Source organism: Doryrhamphus excisus, chromosome 4 (genome assembly GCF_030265055.1).
Source record: "Doryrhamphus excisus isolate RoL2022-K1 chromosome 4, RoL_Dexc_1.0, whole genome shotgun sequence".
NCBI classification, from domain to species: domain Eukaryota; kingdom Metazoa; phylum Chordata; class Actinopteri; order Syngnathiformes; family Syngnathidae; genus Doryrhamphus; species Doryrhamphus excisus.
Genome location: NC_080469.1, coordinates 15,249,806 through 15,267,225, shown reverse-complemented (window position 1 = coordinate 15,267,225; position 17,420 = coordinate 15,249,806). Strand labels below are relative to the sequence as shown.

The following is a 17,420-nucleotide window of genomic DNA, read 5'->3' as shown; positions in this document are numbered from 1 at the left end:
GACATGATATCCCAGAGGCGCTGGCTAGGATTCTGGTCCGTAGCATCAATGCTCCAGCATACTGCTGCGACCCTCGTGAGGGTAAGCGGCATAGAAAACGGATGGATGGGTGTTGGGCTGTGAGCATAAGGCCCACATGTGGCCATTGGGCTCTCAAGAGTCTGTTTTTGAGAGCAGAAAAATGCACATATGTCATTTTTCCTCCTGTTCCTCCTTTCTGTGGTCAGGCTGCTGGTTTGTTGTTTTCCACGTCTCCTGATGTCTCTTCCAAGCTCATGACACTGTCCTGTCTAGACATGCGGGGACCAAAAAGTCATCCTGAAAGGATGAGGACAATTTAAAACTTCGTCTTTAAAAAAATATCAGATTTCGTCACCCATAATGATTTTCAGACAACTCTGTGTTATACAATGAATCTTTTTACATTTACTTTTTCTGCTTGGTTTTTGTGTTTTTGTTATTCTTATTTTTTATTATTATTATTTATAATATTAATATTATTATTATTATATATTGTAAATATAATATTATAAATATATTATTATTATATTATAATATAATATTAATATAATATATTATTTATAATTATTATTTATTATTATTTTATTTATATAAATCATCAATCTGATAGTGTTATATCTAATAGTGTTATATCATAAGCTGAATAAATGAAGTACCTATTACATTCAAATAGATCATAGGTAATTTTGGAACATACTTAATATTTAACTATAGATTTTTTAGAATTATGTATAAACACATCAATGAAAATGTTGTAGAAACTACAAAGACCATAAATAGACAACGTTTCGTCATCATCCTGCGTCTTTATATACGTCACTGTCCCGGATGTCGTTCTTTTTTTCATAGCAAAGGTAAGGTACCCTTGCCTTGGGCTTTCTGTGAGAATAAAATCCAACCTAATCGGCGTTACCTAAGACCCTTTACATACTTAGAGTATGGCATAACTAATATATATTCGTAGATAATGTATCAGATGTGAATATTACTCGTTTCTACCTAATAATTATCAAGATAAATAGCTTGATGTATCGGCAGCTTGAGGTGGCCGGCTAGTTTTCAAGCTAGCTGTAGCATGGACGCTTGTTGCAAATGACTGGTGTTATTTAGGGTTTAGTTGTACAAATGCATAAATGTTAATTTTTGGGTTAAACCCCGTATATGTAAAGTTGGGTTCACGTTGAGTACGAGCTAATTGTCATGTCAATTGTTGGCTTGCGTGTGGCTAGGCTAGGTAACGTCACTCTCCGATCGGTAGTTATATCGGTGTTGTGGTATTATAAACTTGCCGTTCTGTGGATATTGATTGTGTTGCATATTGACTGACATGACAGATGGCAGAGGGAGACAAAAAGCAGGTGAAGAAGAAGCACGGGAGCCGTAACCCGGTTCTGGCCCGGGGAATCGGTCGTTACTCCCGTTCGGCTATGTATGCCCGCCGTGCTATGTACAAGAGGAAGACCAAGACCACTGAGACTAAGGTGAGGACACGACCATCAGTGATACACCCGCCATCTTTATGAAGTGACTGAAGATTGCACCTTGACATGTCCCTAGATGGAGAAGAAGATTAAAACGAGGCCGCAAGCCACAGTTGTGAAGACTGTCGGTGGGGACAAAAATGGAGGCACCCGTGTTGTCAAGCTGCGTAAGATGGTAAGATTCCAGTGAAGAGACAGTGTAAAATGTTGTAAAACCATCTGCAGTTACATGCCGCCCAGAAAGTCTTCATTTTGTATGAACATTTGTTTTCTGTTTTTTTTGTAGCCCCGCTACTACCCTACGGAAGATGTTCCTCGCAAGCTGAAGAGCCATGGCAAAAAACCCTTCAGCCAGCACAGGAGAAAGCTTCGCTCCTCCATCACCCCAGGAACGGTCCTCATCCTGCTCACTGGTCGCCACCGTGGAAGGGTAAGGATCTTGATGATGCTCTTTGTATTGTTAGAAAAAAGCAAGATGGACGCTAAATTTGGCAGGGGTGTCTTGAAACTGATTCAGTGGAAATGTAAGATTGTGTGTTTTTAAATACAAAGGACACATTTTAGCTTATTATTATCTGATAGTCTGCCCAGTACATTGCCTCGATAAATGTAAGTTGGACATACAGTGGGGGGGAAATGGTAACATTTTACCTCTGGGTGAGAATTTTAAATATACAGGTTTTTTTGTCAAATCTGCATTGTTAACAGTTTAACTTGGATTGACTTAATTTCCCAGTTAATTGTACTAGGGACCTATTATGCTTTTTCCACTTTTCTGACCTATAAATGCAGTTGGAATGTTGTACACTCGTGTTAAACGATGCCAAAGTTTTAGATAATGGTGTTTGCACATTTGAAAGCGATCCCTGAATTAGGTTTTGGATGGCTCAAAAGGCGTGGTAAAACTGCCCCTTTGTGATGTCACAGAAGGGCGCACTTCCTAATATGGTTCGTTAGGAAGCACTTTGGGCATGTGACCAATCACAGTGTGGAATAAATTAAAATGGACCGTTTTGGCTGGAAGCACAAGGAATACACCTGGAATAGGTGCAGATTCTGCAAAATCTAAAAGGTTTTCTGAGCTGGTTGTGTGTAGCTGCTCTATAGGACACCACAACTCGATACAAAGGGTTGAAAAATTAGCATAATAGGTCCCCTTTAACAGTCGGCAATAAAATTGGCACACAATGACTACATGAAGCCTACAAATATTTAGTGTACAACTGCAATAATTTTGGCTGTGTTTGTGCACCCACACACAGTTTAGTGAATGCACGTCTGTTGTCGTGTGTCGTATGTCTCAGTTTTATATTGAGAATTTTTTTCTTTTGAATTTGTACACCAGATGACCCTCAATTTTTGCTTTTTCTAGCGTGTGGTCTTCCTGAAGCAGCTCGCAAGTGGTCTCCTGCTTGTCACTGGTAAGATGGTGCTAAAATATCTGAATGTAAAATACAGAGACTAACAGCTTCCCTCTTCATTTAGGCCCTCTTGCCTTGAACAGAGTCCCCTTGCGCAGGGCTCATCAGAAGTTTGTCATTGCCACCAACACCAAGGTTGACATCTCTAGCATGAAGCTCCCCAAAACTCTCAAAGATGCCTACTTCAAGAAGAAGAGGCTGAGGAAGCCCCGCCACCAGGAGGGCGAGATCTTTGACACGGAAAAGGAGGTAAACTTGCTGCAGTCTAGTTTTGTGGCATGTGAAACTGGGAATAATGGCTGCTATTCTTTTTGGGTGTGTAGAAGTACCAGCTGACTGAGCAGCGGAAGGAGGACCAGAAGGCAGTGGATTCTCAGCTCCTGCCTCTCATCAGGAAAGTTCCTCAGCTGAGAGGATACCTGCGTGGCTCCTTCTGCCTGTCTAATGGCGTTTATCCACACAAGCTGGTTTTCTGAACATGTTTAAATAAAGTCTCTCAGCCATTTTGTCCTGGAATTGTCTCTTGAAACACCATCTTGAACCATCTAAGATGCCACCATGAATTCAGAAATAGTCAGTGGATGCAGAAAGCTTAATAGCTATGTTTTAATTAAAAAAAGACATTTCAATGTAACACAAAAATAAATACAGGTTTAGATGGCCACATTTTTAAATCCAAAACAAAAGTAGAAAGCACAAAAAAAGAAGGCAGCGGCCTCTTGCCTTGGAATGATGAGCGCCTTTGTCAAATCTGTCAGTAACATGTAGTAGTAACAGTAAATGTTTTCTGTGCTTCAGCCAGACTTGAAGAGCAGAATGGCGACCTGGCCCAAGTAGAAGTAGATGAAGTGTTTGGTCTCGTGAGTCACATAGCTGCCAAAATTCCTTCCAACGATGCAATGCCAGGTTGGGTTGTATTTCTTGTCAAACTCCTTGGAGAGATACAAAAAACAAATTTAATCCAGTCCATACCTCTGCTTATGATTGAATCATATTTCTTGACGTTAATTAGGCCAAGCTAGTTTATTAACAATCCCTTATATATTTCTTTGTACACAAAGGCTACTACAGGTTTTCCTTAAGAACTTTGACCCGCCTGGGACCAAAGCCACATTTTTTCAAGTTACATCTTATCCATTGGTCTGAATATATCACATGAATCCTTTCAAGTGAGTCAAGTTGAAAGTCATTTTGACAAGAGCATAATAAACAAGGTATTTATATAAAAAAATAACAAAAGGTCTTTTATCAATGCCAAAACATCTGTTCTGCACCCTTTGCAAGGAATGGGTGTGAACATGCAGCATGGGTGACCCTAGTGGCTTACCTTCTTGATGTAGGCAGCTATGTCTTTCTCTATGTTGTACTTCTCCAGGGCCTGTGTGGCACACTCAACTGCATCCTGCTGCATGTCCTCAGACATGTCAGCATTCTTGATTACCGCCTTCCTGTCAGACATGGTTGCCCTGGGAGACCAAAACATGGACAGACTAAAGACTAGGCACCTTAATGTATTAATTCATTTATTTACTTTTGTCACCAAGCAAGTTTGTAGTTATGTAATGACTAGCATGGGTATATGTGGCCAAGCTATTTGGACTTGTGTTGCATAACAACTTCCATCAGTCGCAAGGCTGAGTGGATGCGCGCGCTCTTAGTAGTTTCTATGGATACGAGAGTCATTTAAGATTTACGTACAAAAAATACAAAAAAAAAAAACCTTGACGCAGCTGACCTTGTTAACACTATGTGGTCATTTATATTCATAACACTACTGTATCAAACGATAGCATGCTTGGAAAATTCACTGCATTTACAATAATAACAGTTTATATTAAATTATTTACATATGAATGAAGGAAATAGCTAGCTAGCATCACACGCCAACATGGTCGAGCTGTTGACTGGAATATTGGTCGAGCTAAACGGTGGTTACTATTTAAAAAAAAAAGCACACTTATTACAAAACAAATCCACAATTCGTAAAAAGAAATGCAAGTAAAGTTCCAAAACGCACCTACTTGTCTTTTGTTATTTGGATAGCTTGACACCTCTTGTCTGCAGAGCCCCGCAAAGTGGTGTACACGAGAGTCGATGTGGGTGTGTAGCGTTAAAACACAGAGGCCACGCCGTGCTCTTATTGGCTGATGTCAGCGCATGGGACGATGTCATTGGTTGATCAAGGACGATCTCGCCGGTGTTTCGCCTTGCATTTTATTTCAGACCGTGATGCTTTGCGAAACCGTCGTTGCCATGGAAACAGCGAGCAATAGCAGGTGACTGATTCACCTCATTGACTAAAAGAAATGTTTTACTTCGACTTTTTACATAATTTTTAACAACTCGTGTACAGAAATAGAAATAATTGGAATCGGTTGACAAAAAGTGTAACTGGCATTACAAATTTAGCTCTTCTAAACCAACGTCATTTGTTTTCGATAGCTCGAATATACATTACTGCACCTTTGATGTCATACATTTTTGACCCCGAAATGAAACGTCTGGAGATTTATATGTGTAAAGGGCAGTTGCTTGTATTTCATGCCATGTGTACAATCAACTGAGGCAAAGTAGTCTACTTCAGAAAGTTTTATTTGCATTCAGAAATGTCTGAATTCAAATATGTTCAATTTTTCCACAATTGTCCCTCATAATCAATTAAAAACTGCTGCGTTTCAACAGTCAGCAAGCTAACAGTTATCAACAAATGGCCCCAAAATAAAATATACAGAAAAAACAAACTATACTACATTATTCTCAAGTCTCTGTGAAACAATTATCTTATTTCGCATAACAATGCCACCCTCAGTTGTCTATTATACCAAAAAAAAAAACAAAAAAACACACACACACACTCACACAATGACTTTGATACGCTCATTTTAAAAGTGACCCCCCCCCCCAAGGTCTAATGATTTCCTGTTTAAGAAGTACATTAAGAACTATTCACTACTACGCAGATAGACAAGGGCCAGCCTCCTTCAAGACTGGTGAGTCACAAGTCGTAGCTGTGTCTTTGCACACCTGTTAAATATGATTTAAAAACAACTTTGAAAGCGCACAAAACTTTGATGACCGAAAAACATGATGACAAAAACACTGTACATGACATACGCACAAAAACGCCTCAAGTACACTTCACCTATGCAGGCTGTTACACACAGTCGTAAATATGTTTCAAGGCCTAAAAACGTTCTTTGTCTTCATTCACTCCGGTCCTTAGGCTCCTTGTATTTGTACTGGATGTAATCAAAGATGTCTTTTTCACTATCCACCAACAGAGGCTCTCCTGCCACACCTACAACAAAGCCACAAAGAGGAATGACTTGATAATGGAATGACAAACGGAAAATGCCTGATGATGTTGCTTTTGGATATAATTCAAATGCTTCTTCAACTGGTGCCCAGCTGCTCCCATCACATAGAAGATCTCTGACCGGCACATTGGACATTTGGTTATACACGTCAAGGTTTTGAGAAGTGACAGTGCCTTGCTTTAATTGGTTTGCATGCCATCCAGGTCCAGCAGCAGGTCTTTTAAATACAGATGTCTCTCACCACATCAAAGTTTGAATTTCACAGCTTCACCCCATCAGGATTTGCCAAACATATGTTCATAAATCATGCTGTTTAGTGGTTGAATATGGCCCATTATTAGTAAATACGCATATTTAGCTATTTGTACATATTTTTTTGCCTAAATAAAACATACAAATTTCTAAATAAACTAAAATACAAATATAAGACTATTCAAATTGTGATCACATGAATTAACTGAACATTTTTCTATTTGTTTATGATGAGTGCTATTCCCCAGGGCCCCTGGCAAATATATAGAACATTGGGTAATATGAATGTAAAGGTGACTATATGAGTGTTATTTCATGTTTACAACACAACACAAAACAGGTATTCTATGCCATAATTACAAAAATATTGTGTGTGGAAATTCACTTATCACTGTTGGGTCTAGAACCAATGAACCACTCTTAACATTCATTCAGTTTTACCGCTTTTCCTCATGAGAGTCGCAGGCGTGCTGGAGCCTAACTCAACTGTCTTCGTCGCGATAGGCGGCGTATACCCTGGACTGGTCGCCAGCCAATCACAGGGCACATATAGACAAACAACCATTCACACTCACATTCATACCTATGGACAATTTGGAGTCGCCAGTTAACCTAGCATGTTTTTGGAGGGAAACCGGAGTACCCGGAGAAAACCCACGCATGAATGGGGAGAACATGCAAACTCCACACAGAGATGGCCAAGGGTGGAATCAAACTCGGGTCTCCTAGCTGTGTGGCCTGTGCGCTAACCACTCGTCCCACTATAAACATATACTTTTTAAAAAAGTATCACTGATTTGGAGCATGGAAGGCAACCTGAGTGGATTCTTCTGAAGTGATACTCACCGGTGACCCCTAGTGGTCTTATGGTGTACTCGTTGAGCGTGAAGCCTTTCTCCACAGCATGGGTTCTCATGTTTTTATTGAAGATATCACTCCCAGTGAAATACAAAACACCACAGTAGTACTGGTCCTTAGGGATTAACCTTGATGTGGCAGGCAGAGTGATGTGTTAACATAAAACATATTTGATTTATTAAAAAAAAAAAAACAATATAAAAACATGACACCTGATATCAATGCGCCTGTGAAGGTATTCTTCTTCATCTTCGTCTTCATCACTTTGCTGCAACTGGCAGACACCCTGGTAACACACGAGTCAGTAAGTTGTTGTGCGTTTTACAAGTGCATGTATATTGACTCTCCTCACTACACTAGTAGTACACAGGGCACCTCACCATAAACTTGGTGTCCCCTTTGGACAGAGTGTCAGTCACAAATCCTATAGACTCCAAATGGTCCACCACAGCATGAAGAAGCTTAGGCTGGAAAACAAGGTTCCATCCCATTCAAGGTTCCATTAAATTGTATGCCAACAAATTCTATGTATGTAGATACAAGTAACGTGCTTACTTGCTTCTCGGTCTGAGAGGTGAAGTCTGGGTGGGTCAGCAAGATATCAATATCACCACTGGAGGCAGCTCCTGAAAATTTGGAGCAGGGGTCTTATTTATCATGAAGTGACTCAACAATATCATTGTGTGGTTAATCATTGTGCTTACCTCTCCTGTAACTTCCACAGATTGTTCCTATGTATTCTGTATTAATCTTCTCCAACTCTCCGAGAATAAGCGTCTAAATAAGGACACCAGAACAGCTTTACAGAACATGGGTTTTTTTTGCCTCCTGAGAGCACATGATTATAATTAGAAAACTCATCACCTCCATCTTTTCCATCTCAGCTCGTGGAATCCTTTTCTCAAACTCCTCAAAATACCTGAACAAGGTATCATTGAATAGCATGTGAGAAGAATTCAGGATATAGGAAACATAATTCAACCAACTCACTTGAGTCCAATCTGTTGATGGTGATTAAGCTTGTGTTCGATCTTCTTCAAATCTATTTAAAAAAAAACAACATTTATAAGTGAGGGTGGATCTCTGATAGACACGTGTTGTATGTTTTGGGTTTTTTTTTTGACAAACCTTCAAGACTCTTCACGCCTTCTTCAAAAAACTTCCTGGCAGCTGCTGGGCTAAAGCGGAGACAGAAGGAAGGCACATCTTTTAATCTACTGTATTTGCTCAAATAATGTCCAGGCGTCTTGACACAGTATAGTCAAACATTAGGAGAAACATTACCATTCAATAGCATGAGAAAGTGTGTACACACTTTTGATTAGGACTATATGTTGTATAACAACATCACTAACTGGAGGGTAGATCTCTGTTGCTTTAAAAAAAAATAAAAAAAACTCTGGAAACTATTTGGCTGTGTAGATCTTTTTTTCCTTTTCAAGCCAATGTTGAAATATTGAGCAGTTTATGTTCCGGAACTCCTAAGTTACAGCTTTACATATGTCATGTCTGTTCTGGTAAAATGTCACCAAATGTCACCACCTGTTGGGTTTTTTTGTGGTGTCTATTTGTGGTAAGGCTACTGAAGTGGATGACACACCCTGTGATCAATTGAGACATGGTGTCCATTTTAGCGGAAGCCACTATTTCAGGAAATGCAGTATTTTATGAGGGAAAATTCTTTTTTGACTGAATTTTGCCATATGGCACATCCAAATAATGCAACTATTTATATATTATACAACAGCCTTATACCAGAGGTGGGAGAAAGTCAGTGTTTTGCAAGTCTCAAGTCTTTAATCCAAAGTCTACAGTCCAGTCTCAGTTATACATGTGCAAGTCTCAAGCCAAGACAAGTCAGGTTCAGTCAAGTCCGAAGTCATAGAGTTGAAAATTTTGAATCCTTACAAGTAGGGATGTCCGATACGGTCTTGTTTGCCCAAAACCGATATGCCAATATCGATGCCGATAGGTGTTACAAGACGAATGAACACGTGTTGAATACAGCCTAAAAAAAATCTGTTCTCATGACCGAGAAAAGGCCGCACAGCGGACAAGTGGTTAGCGCACAGGTTGCGTGTTCTGTGTTCTACCTGTGCATGCGTGGGTTTCCTCCCACATTCCAAAAACATGCTAGGTTAATTGGCGACTCCAAATTATCCATAGGTATGAATGTGAGTGTGAATGGTTGTTTGTCTATATGTGCCCTGTGATTGGCTGGCAACCAGTCTGGGGTGTACCCCGCCTCTTGTCAGAAGACAGCTGGGATAGGCTCCAGCACCCCCGCGGCCCTCATGAGGATAAGCGGTAGAAAATGAATGAATGAATGAATGACCGGGAAAAAAAATCTCAAACCGATATCAACCAATATTGCATTTTTATGATGATATTGGGATAATTATCGGACATCCCTACTTAGAAGTCATAAGCACTGTTTAGTAGGGGTGTCCTATGATCTTGTGATCTTACGTTAATAGAGATGCATTCAATGAGGTAGATTTTGTGGGAAAATTTGTTGTCTTGCAGGAAATGACATCACAATGTGCTGTTAAATACTTTGAATGGGTCACATTTTACTCCAACACATGCACTGGAAATTTAGTATAGTTGCAAGTCTTTGATACTGTCAAGTCGAGTCCAAGGTCATTGAAGTTGTGACCTGAGTCCACACCTCTGCCTCTTACCCAATTCCGGTTACTCTTGTGAGAAAATTGATAGAAGAACTGGTGTCGTCATTTCGAATCTGAAAAAAATAGAAGCTATATATAATACAACAGTTACCTATCAATTAAAAAATGTTTTAGGATAAGACTCACTTTTTCTAATTTCCGTAGTGTTCCGGTTTTTAGGAACTCATCAATCTTTTCAGCTATTTTAGCACCCACTCCATCCTATTGAAATGTGGAAAAGAAATATCCAAGATCTATGAGATGTTTTGTCGTGATCTTGTGGACACATCCATGTATGACAATTACAGTATTTTAAAACATGATGGCGTTTTATCTGTAAAATCAAAAAAGTCCTCAGTGATTAAAACACAAGTTATATACAATCATGCCGTCTCTGTCACTATACGACTTTGAAAAGACAACGTTTAGAGGATTTTGATATTCTAGTCAATGTACGTACCAGTTTCTTGGCTTCTTCGCCACTTTTGATCTTGTTAGGATATTTGGCAATAGTCGAAGCTGCTTTCCTAAATAAAAAATAAATGTGGTATCATACAATCGATACGGTGGACTACAATCGTATGAAAATATTTTCAAGTCACTTGAAGATGCAGATAAAAAAAAGTATTTGTTTTGATTATTAACACATTACCTGTAAGCATTGTACTTGTGAATTGCCCTGTTGACGTTCTTCTCGTAGTTGGCCAGCTCTAGGAACACAAAAGAGATTTTCAATCCAGAATGTGATTGACTGTCTTGTCTGCAGGCTCGGGGGCGTTTAAATGCCCAACCTGCAGCATTATCAGTTTCCTATCGAACATCGCTCTTTGTGTAAACCCACATAACGTGAATTATGAAGAAAGACCCGGCGTCTATAAAAAAAAAAAGTAAACGTATGCACATGTATGCACTATAGCTTTTAGAAAAATACCCAGATGTCATTCAAGCTAACATTAGCATAGCTCAGCGGTTAGCTCTTGCTCACATACCCACAAGGAAGTCTGTTATTCCCTCGTTTAGAGATTCTTGCGGGGCCTTTCTCTTGCTCATGGTTGAGTCGTAAAATCCTTAAAACGGGTCTGTGGAAATTCCTGTGGGTCTTGATTGAAGTAGAATTAGTTACTTTTTTGTGAACTAGTATTTTGGCTAGCACACAGACAATGGCTGAACCAAGGACTCTAAATGGTAAGGATTGTCGCTACACGGCACAACAAAAAAATGGAACAGATAGTAGTACTGCTTTACCATCATGGTAGCCAAGCCTGCGGAAAAGGGGGACGTACTACGGAAGTTGCACTTAAGTTAGCATTCAATTCAATTTAGAGTCCTTGGACTAACTGCGTGCCTGGGTACGTAGAAAGGGGCGGAGTTACGTCAAACGGAACGTCAAGCGAGCGTTTTGAAATAATCGTTTATTTGTACCTGACAAATATCAACAATTATTTGCGATATCACAGTTATAAGCCAATTATAAAACGTATTAATTAGCAAACAAAAATATTCCGGGGAAAAAAGACAAGACTAGACTAGACTTGAAGATTTGTGGCAGTCATTTTTAATCATGATTGTTTCTCTCTGCCACCGAACTCCAATAAACAGCGACAAATTCAAGCAAGCCCATACCAATGACACAGATTAGAAAAATAAGTTGGCCTATTGTTGTTTACAGAGACTTGTCCTATTATAAATGCATGGAGATATATATATATATAAAATAATATTTTTACACAATCTTATTTTGAGCACTTTTCTCTAACAATGTGGATTACTACATTCTAAACATTAACATTTGGTCCTATTGCATAATGTAACGATAATGTAACAAAGTTCATTAAACAATTATATTCCAACAGGTGGGGATGTTCCTTCTTTTCCTCTTTATGTGTTAAGAATTTATTTTTACATAAACCTTATCCCTGGAAAATATTTTAATGGCTTCTTCGATCTCAGAAAGTCTTCTATCAAGATGAGCTCGGCGTGAGCGGAAACTCAGATTGTCAGCTTTGAGAGGCAGCAGTAGCAACTCTGTCACCAGGGTGCGGTGGCCTACGGAGGGGAAAAAAAGCAAGTTCAACCTAAACAATACATGCAATAGGAATATAAAAGGGAGGGGGCGGGGTGTCCCAAAACCTTTTCCAACGAGGGCCACATCCCGAAAAATGAAAGGTTGCAAGCGCCTCTTTGATATCATCTCGAAATGCTAAGACATTAAATAGAAAAAAACCCTGCCATTTCAGCTTTGCGATATTGGTGAAAAAGCATATTATTACTATCAACTTCCATATTTGCTTCAACCCCACATTTTTGCTGTTTTTACTTTACACAATTTTCAACTGCCTTCTGAAATATTATTATTTAATATTTATATTTATTTTTAATATTTAATATTATTATTTTATTCCCATCATATATCCTTTTACCCAACCTGATATTCAAAAAGATTACTTTATTGCGGTTTGTTTCTCGCAATATCTCGCAATAAAAAATAACATCCTTTTTACTGTATACTACTCATATTACATTAGTTTTCCTCCTTATATTTTGGGTTTACTCTCATAAAATTGCCACTTTTTTTCTTGTCAGTATGCAACTTTTTTTGTAATATTTTGACTTTATTCTCGTAAAATGACAAGTTTTTTTTACAACTATTTCAGCTTTCTTCTTGTGATTATGACTTTATTCCCATAATGGTATGGCTTTATTCATTCCGCAACCTAATTTTGTTATTCTCATAAAATTACTACTTTTCCCCTCTTTATTCTTGTTTCTATTTATTACGATTGTATTCATTTTTAGTTTTCTTTTAAATTATATTTTTTAATGTGCCAATAAAAAACAGACACACATCACAAATGGCCCCCAGGCCGCAGTTTGGACATCATTGACTTAAAAGAAAATAAGAAAAACATACTCTCTTTGAGGGACTTTAGAGTTTCCAGCCTCTCGCTGTCAGCCATTAAGGTGTGATGTGGTGGTATGGAAGGATCAGGTACTTTCTTCCTCTTCTGCTCCTCCTCTTTACGCCACTGCTTCTTCCTCTGCTCTAAGCTACAAGTTGAAGGACACCAAATGTGTGACTATTAAGCTTACTGTTATGTTAAATACAGCTCAGGAATACTCACTAGTAAGGCACCTGGCCTTTGACGGCGGTGGGCACTGGTTTGTCTCGGAGGTTTGTCATCGATTGGGATCTTTGCATAGTCTTTCCTGCTGCTTTCACATTATACTTGATGAAGTCTATGCTCTGGCCTTTAACCTGTAACTGTATGCAAAATCACAATCATGTATATACTGTAATCAATCATAGTGTGGTGGTGTATCTTAGTTTTTGGTTACTTGCAAACTGTCATCCTGCATAGGTGAGCAGGAGTTGGAGAGATGCAAGCTGACAGCAGGCGGCGTTGAGCGTGGTCTTGGCGGTGTCTTACATTTATTGTTAGAGTGACTCTTTAGAAAGTTTTGACACTGTGGTTTGACAGCTGGATTGGTAACCTGCACAGAAAGCAACAACTTTGGTAAAAGTAGTCCGCAAGAATGGGATTTTCTTCTGGTTTGTTGGTTGGTTTGTCAGTTATAAAGGATGATGCAAAAACTACACAACCCATTCAATAATTTGCTGCAAAAATACACAAATGCTCAATTTAGCAGGGAGTTTGTGGCTAAAGTTCATCCACTGGCATTTACCATATTTTCCGGACTATTAAAAACTATAACTATAAGTTATAAACTATAGAAACTATAAGTTTCTACGGCGTAACCCCAGGCTCACACTGAATCCGTTGCGGCCACCGGAAGAATTCCGCAAAATTTAAATTGTCGGCTCACACTAGCTCCTTGCGGTGCAGCTCTGTACGGCATAACGCAAAGAATCCGTTTGGGGTCTAACTTTTTTTTGCACAGACTGGACTGGCCGCCAGCCAATCACAGGGCACATATAAACAAACAACCACTCACATTCATACCTATGGAAAAAAATTTGGAGTCGCCAATTAACCTAGCATGTTTTCGGAATGTGGGAGGAAGCCGGAGAACCCGGAGAAAACCCACAAACTCCACACAGAGATGGCCGAGGGTGGAATTGAACTCGGGTCTCCGAGCTGTGTGGCCTGCGCGCTAACCACTCGACCGCCGTGCAGCCAAAGTGTGACTTTTTACTTTTAATTGTCTGGAAAATACAGTACTTTCTTGTCAGAATGCATACTGCTGATTGCAGAAACTGACGCTCCCTAGGATGTGTGACAGACACCAACTTGATTGGAAGCCTGTCTTTTGTGTTGATGTGATCGTCACCTTTAGATGTGTCATGAATTTGGATGGTACATGTTGGTATTTGGATGAAGTCCAAAGGGCTTTGACCGGAGTGGAACGAGCTTTCTGAGCTTCCAGCTCTTTGGAACGCCTCTGGATTTCCCGAATCCGACGGACATTCTCTTTGCGAAAGTCCCACTCTGGTTCTTCTGGTAAGGGGTGAAAGTTTCCAACATATTCATCCATGTTGTCAGTAACATTATTCAAAAAGTAAAAAAAGACAAAGACTCACTTAGTTTAATAATCTCCGTGGCGGGAAAGCTATCTAGTTGAAGTAATTCCCGTATGACGCCTCTCTGTCCTCGTTCCAGAATATGGGAGGCATCGGGGCCGATGCGTGGGCGACGTGGGGAGATGTGACCGTTATAGTAGTCAGGGTGCAGAACAGCATCTGGTGCCAGGGGCCCTGAGAGCAGGGCTAAGGTCCCGTGTCTGTTTCCCTCTATGCGACCTTTCGCTGGAATACAAAAAAATGTATCCATTAATTACTTAATTCTTTGCAACATAAATTCCAAAAAGAGTAGGGGGTAAGAGAGGGAGTATATCCTTTACCATTTTGAACAGTTGCTGGAGATGAAATTCACCTCAACCTAATAGAGGTCTTAAGGACCACTCTGTTAAATACATTTCACCTCCCCTGTGCGTGTTCGTTAATGTCCAATTATTCAATACTTCATTCATTTTCTACTGCTTATCCTCAAGAGGGTCGCAGGGGGTGTGTGGGGGGGGGGGGGGGCTGGAGCCAACCAATCACAGGGCATATACAGACAAACAACCATTCACACTCACATTCATACCTATGGACAATTTGGAGTCGCCAATTAACCTAGCATGTTTTTGGAATATGGGAGGAAACTGGAGGAGCTGGAGAAAACCCACGCATGCACGGGGAGAACATGCAAACTCCACACAGAGATGGCCGAGGGTGGAATTGAACTCGGGTCTCCTAGCTGTCCGCCGTGCAGCCCATCAACAAGAAAGAATAAGACTCACACACTAGTAAAGGGTTAACAAAATGTATTGTAAATATGTCAGATAGAATAGCTCCAGGCTAAATGTCTCTTCTAATGTCCTCCTGCGGCCCACTGACCAGAGGAAGAGAGTTGGCCTTTTTATAGAGGTGTTCTCTAAATGTGTGCCAAGTTACATCATCTGTAACATTCGTCGTGAGTGTGTGTGTGTGGCAGTAACAGGTGAGCGGCGTGTTTTTTATGACATGGTAGTCTCTCAATCAGCATCTTTTTTCTTGTACAAAATAGAACATGCACGTCCAGCACAGCACATCCTATCTTTGGCCTAGTTACTCCATTCTGTGACCATACCAAACTGCTTATGATGTGAATGCAGTTTATGTGTTTCTATAAACGACTTAATAAATGTTCATCTATTTAGCTAACAAATTCATCAGTGTACTGCTTGTTTAGTTTTGTAGCTTTACAAAACCACTTGTTCTTTTAGGTCCATAATTACTTGCTCACCTTGTGTAAACTACACTGACTGACTGACTACTCTAAATTATATCTAAGTTTCATTTATACGGTGTTGTCCCTTGACAAAATGAATCAAAAGGTTGGTGAGGGGTACTAACCTGAAGCAGGTCTTTTGTAGTACTGACGAATAAGTGATGGGTCTGGGGGTATCGGTCCACATATTGATGAAGGTCCCTCGCACATTGAAAAGCTGTCAATTCATAATAACAATGTCAGCCAGCAGACAGATTTATTATTCGCAAAGTGTAAGGGTTTCAAGTGGTATGTATACATCTACGGTGATGACAAAAAGGCTAGACAAATGAAAGGCATCAGTAGGTGTCAGCGACATACTCATAATGGCGGACACTTCTCTAGTAAATGTTACTCGTTAGCAACTGTGACGTAGGTAGCTATACAATATCGAGAGAATTTTGAATGACGATCACTCCAACGTGGCCCTCAACAAACGACACAATAATACAATGTAAATCATAGAAGCGAACTATTTTTATGAGCAAAGCTGCGCAGAGAAATATGTTTACCTCGATGGTATTGTTGAGACGGGGATTAATTTCACCCACGCAGGATGATGACGTTTGTTTGAGCGTCCCTCACCATGGCAACGGGGTCACCGCACACAGAGCGAGATCACACAGAAAATGATGATGACGTTGCTGCCAGATATGAAAACCATCAGCTCCAGTTATGTTGTTGTTGAACTATCTTTGTTGTTCCCGAGTTTTGGCTTGCAGGTTCATTTTAGTCAGCCTTTTCAGTACGGTCCTTGCCATTGTACAGTTACAATACATAATTCGTGAGTATTCAGTCATCGGAGAATGAGTACAGACTGTCAGGGTTATGACTAACATCCATCCATCTATCTGATTTCTATGCCACTTATCCACGTTATGACTAACATACAGCACAAAAAAGAAACGACTGCTACTCTCAAGCGAGACCAAAAGAACTACACCAAAACAAACCGAGGAGTCACTTTAATTCATCTTTAAAAACGGCAAACATTGCCAACAAAAAGTGATATCCACACATTTGTACTTAAAACACTTAAAAGTAAAAACCATAGACTTCTTTAAATTGGGTTAGTTCCAAACATGTACCATTTTTTTATTTCTATTGCACATATTTCTGTTGTCCTGAATGACTGATTTGGATTATGGTGCGGTTCTGTATTGTTTCACAACTACCAAGTTGTTAATTGACATTTTTTAAAACGTAAAAATGATGCCATTCTCAAAAAATATGACATCATAGAGCAGGGGTCGGGAACCTTTTTGGCTAAGAGAGCCATGAAGACCAGATATTTTAAAATTTGTATCTGTGAGAGCCATATACATTTTTTTAAACATTGAATGCAATAAAATGTGTGCATTTTTATGTAAGACCAACAGTTTTAGATATAATGGGCTCTAATTACGTAGACCAGGCACACTACCCCACGCCAATGGGGTGTGGCCAGCACACTTTCGTGAGCAGCGCAGTGTCCAATAATAAATCAAATACTTGCTGCCATTAATGCAACTTCTGCTGCTGCATGGTTTTGCACCGTACTCAGTATATTTCATTCTTTTGGCCATCTTTGTCAGAAGGCTTGGTTCTGCAG

At 39.7% G+C, this 17,420-nt stretch overlaps 4 protein-coding genes across 8 annotated transcripts; 1 reads left to right on the top strand and 3 right to left on the bottom strand.

Annotated features, from left to right (window-relative positions):
* The first annotated feature begins 805 nt into the window (after positions 1-805).
* Positions 806-3,429, top strand: rpl6 (ribosomal protein L6). Of its 2 annotated transcripts, none has more exons than XM_058071736.1 (7): positions 806-875; positions 1,356-1,502; positions 1,579-1,677; positions 1,789-1,932; positions 2,875-2,923; positions 2,988-3,172; positions 3,247-3,429. In XM_058071736.1, exons 2-7 carry the CDS (start codon positions 1,356-1,358, stop codon positions 3,397-3,399), a joined length of 777 nt encoding a protein of 258 aa, XP_057927719.1. In that variant the 5' UTR covers positions 806-875; the 3' UTR covers positions 3,400-3,429. The 2 variants fall into 2 exon arrangements, with proteins under 2 accessions (XP_057927719.1, XP_057927720.1); XM_058071737.1 differs by lacking the exon at positions 806-875 and adding an exon at positions 893-957.
* Positions 3,430-3,505: 76 nt separating this feature from the next.
* Positions 3,506-5,069, bottom strand: dynll1 (dynein, light chain, LC8-type 1). 2 transcript variants are annotated; one of them, XM_058071739.1, is made up of 3 exons: positions 4,945-5,069; positions 4,251-4,389; positions 3,506-3,855 (listed from the first exon to the last, which is right to left on the bottom strand). In XM_058071739.1, the coding sequence occupies exons 2-3, from the start codon at positions 4,380-4,382 to the stop codon at positions 3,718-3,720; spliced, it is 270 nt and encodes an 89-aa protein (XP_057927722.1). In that variant the 5' UTR covers positions 4,383-4,389; positions 4,945-5,069; the 3' UTR covers positions 3,506-3,717. The 2 variants fall into 2 exon arrangements, with proteins under 2 accessions (XP_057927722.1, XP_057927721.1); XM_058071738.1 differs by having other exon boundaries at positions 4,941-5,040.
* Positions 5,070-5,485: 416 nt separating this feature from the next.
* Positions 5,486-11,300, bottom strand: polb (polymerase (DNA directed), beta). The gene is made up of 14 exons (XM_058071665.1): positions 11,009-11,300; positions 10,672-10,729; positions 10,480-10,546; positions 10,167-10,241; positions 10,035-10,093; positions 8,479-8,528; positions 8,341-8,392; positions 8,215-8,269; positions 8,055-8,127; positions 7,906-7,976; positions 7,731-7,817; positions 7,563-7,636; positions 7,339-7,478; positions 5,486-6,221 (listed from the first exon to the last, which is right to left on the bottom strand). Exons 1-14 carry the CDS (start codon positions 11,067-11,069, stop codon positions 6,127-6,129), a joined length of 1,017 nt encoding a protein of 338 aa, XP_057927648.1. The 5' UTR covers positions 11,070-11,300; the 3' UTR covers positions 5,486-6,126.
* A 164-nt stretch (positions 11,301-11,464) lies between these two features.
* enkd1 (enkurin domain containing 1) lies at positions 11,465-16,490 on the bottom strand. Of its 3 annotated transcripts, none has more exons than XM_058071664.1 (8): positions 16,342-16,490; positions 15,916-16,007; positions 14,560-14,784; positions 14,310-14,473; positions 13,356-13,511; positions 13,142-13,281; positions 12,931-13,067; positions 11,465-12,065 (listed from the first exon to the last, which is right to left on the bottom strand). In XM_058071664.1, the coding sequence occupies exons 2-8, from the start codon at positions 15,998-16,000 to the stop codon at positions 11,905-11,907; spliced, it is 1,068 nt and encodes a 355-aa protein (XP_057927647.1). In that variant the 5' UTR covers positions 16,001-16,007; positions 16,342-16,490; the 3' UTR covers positions 11,465-11,904. The 3 variants fall into 3 exon arrangements, with proteins under 3 accessions (XP_057927647.1, XP_057927646.1, XP_057927644.1); XM_058071663.1 differs by lacking the exon at positions 16,342-16,490 and adding an exon at positions 16,151-16,296 and having other exon boundaries at positions 11,467-12,065; positions 14,310-14,476; XM_058071661.1 differs by having other exon boundaries at positions 11,468-12,065; positions 14,310-14,476.
* Between the last annotated feature and the right edge of the window lie 930 nt (positions 16,491-17,420).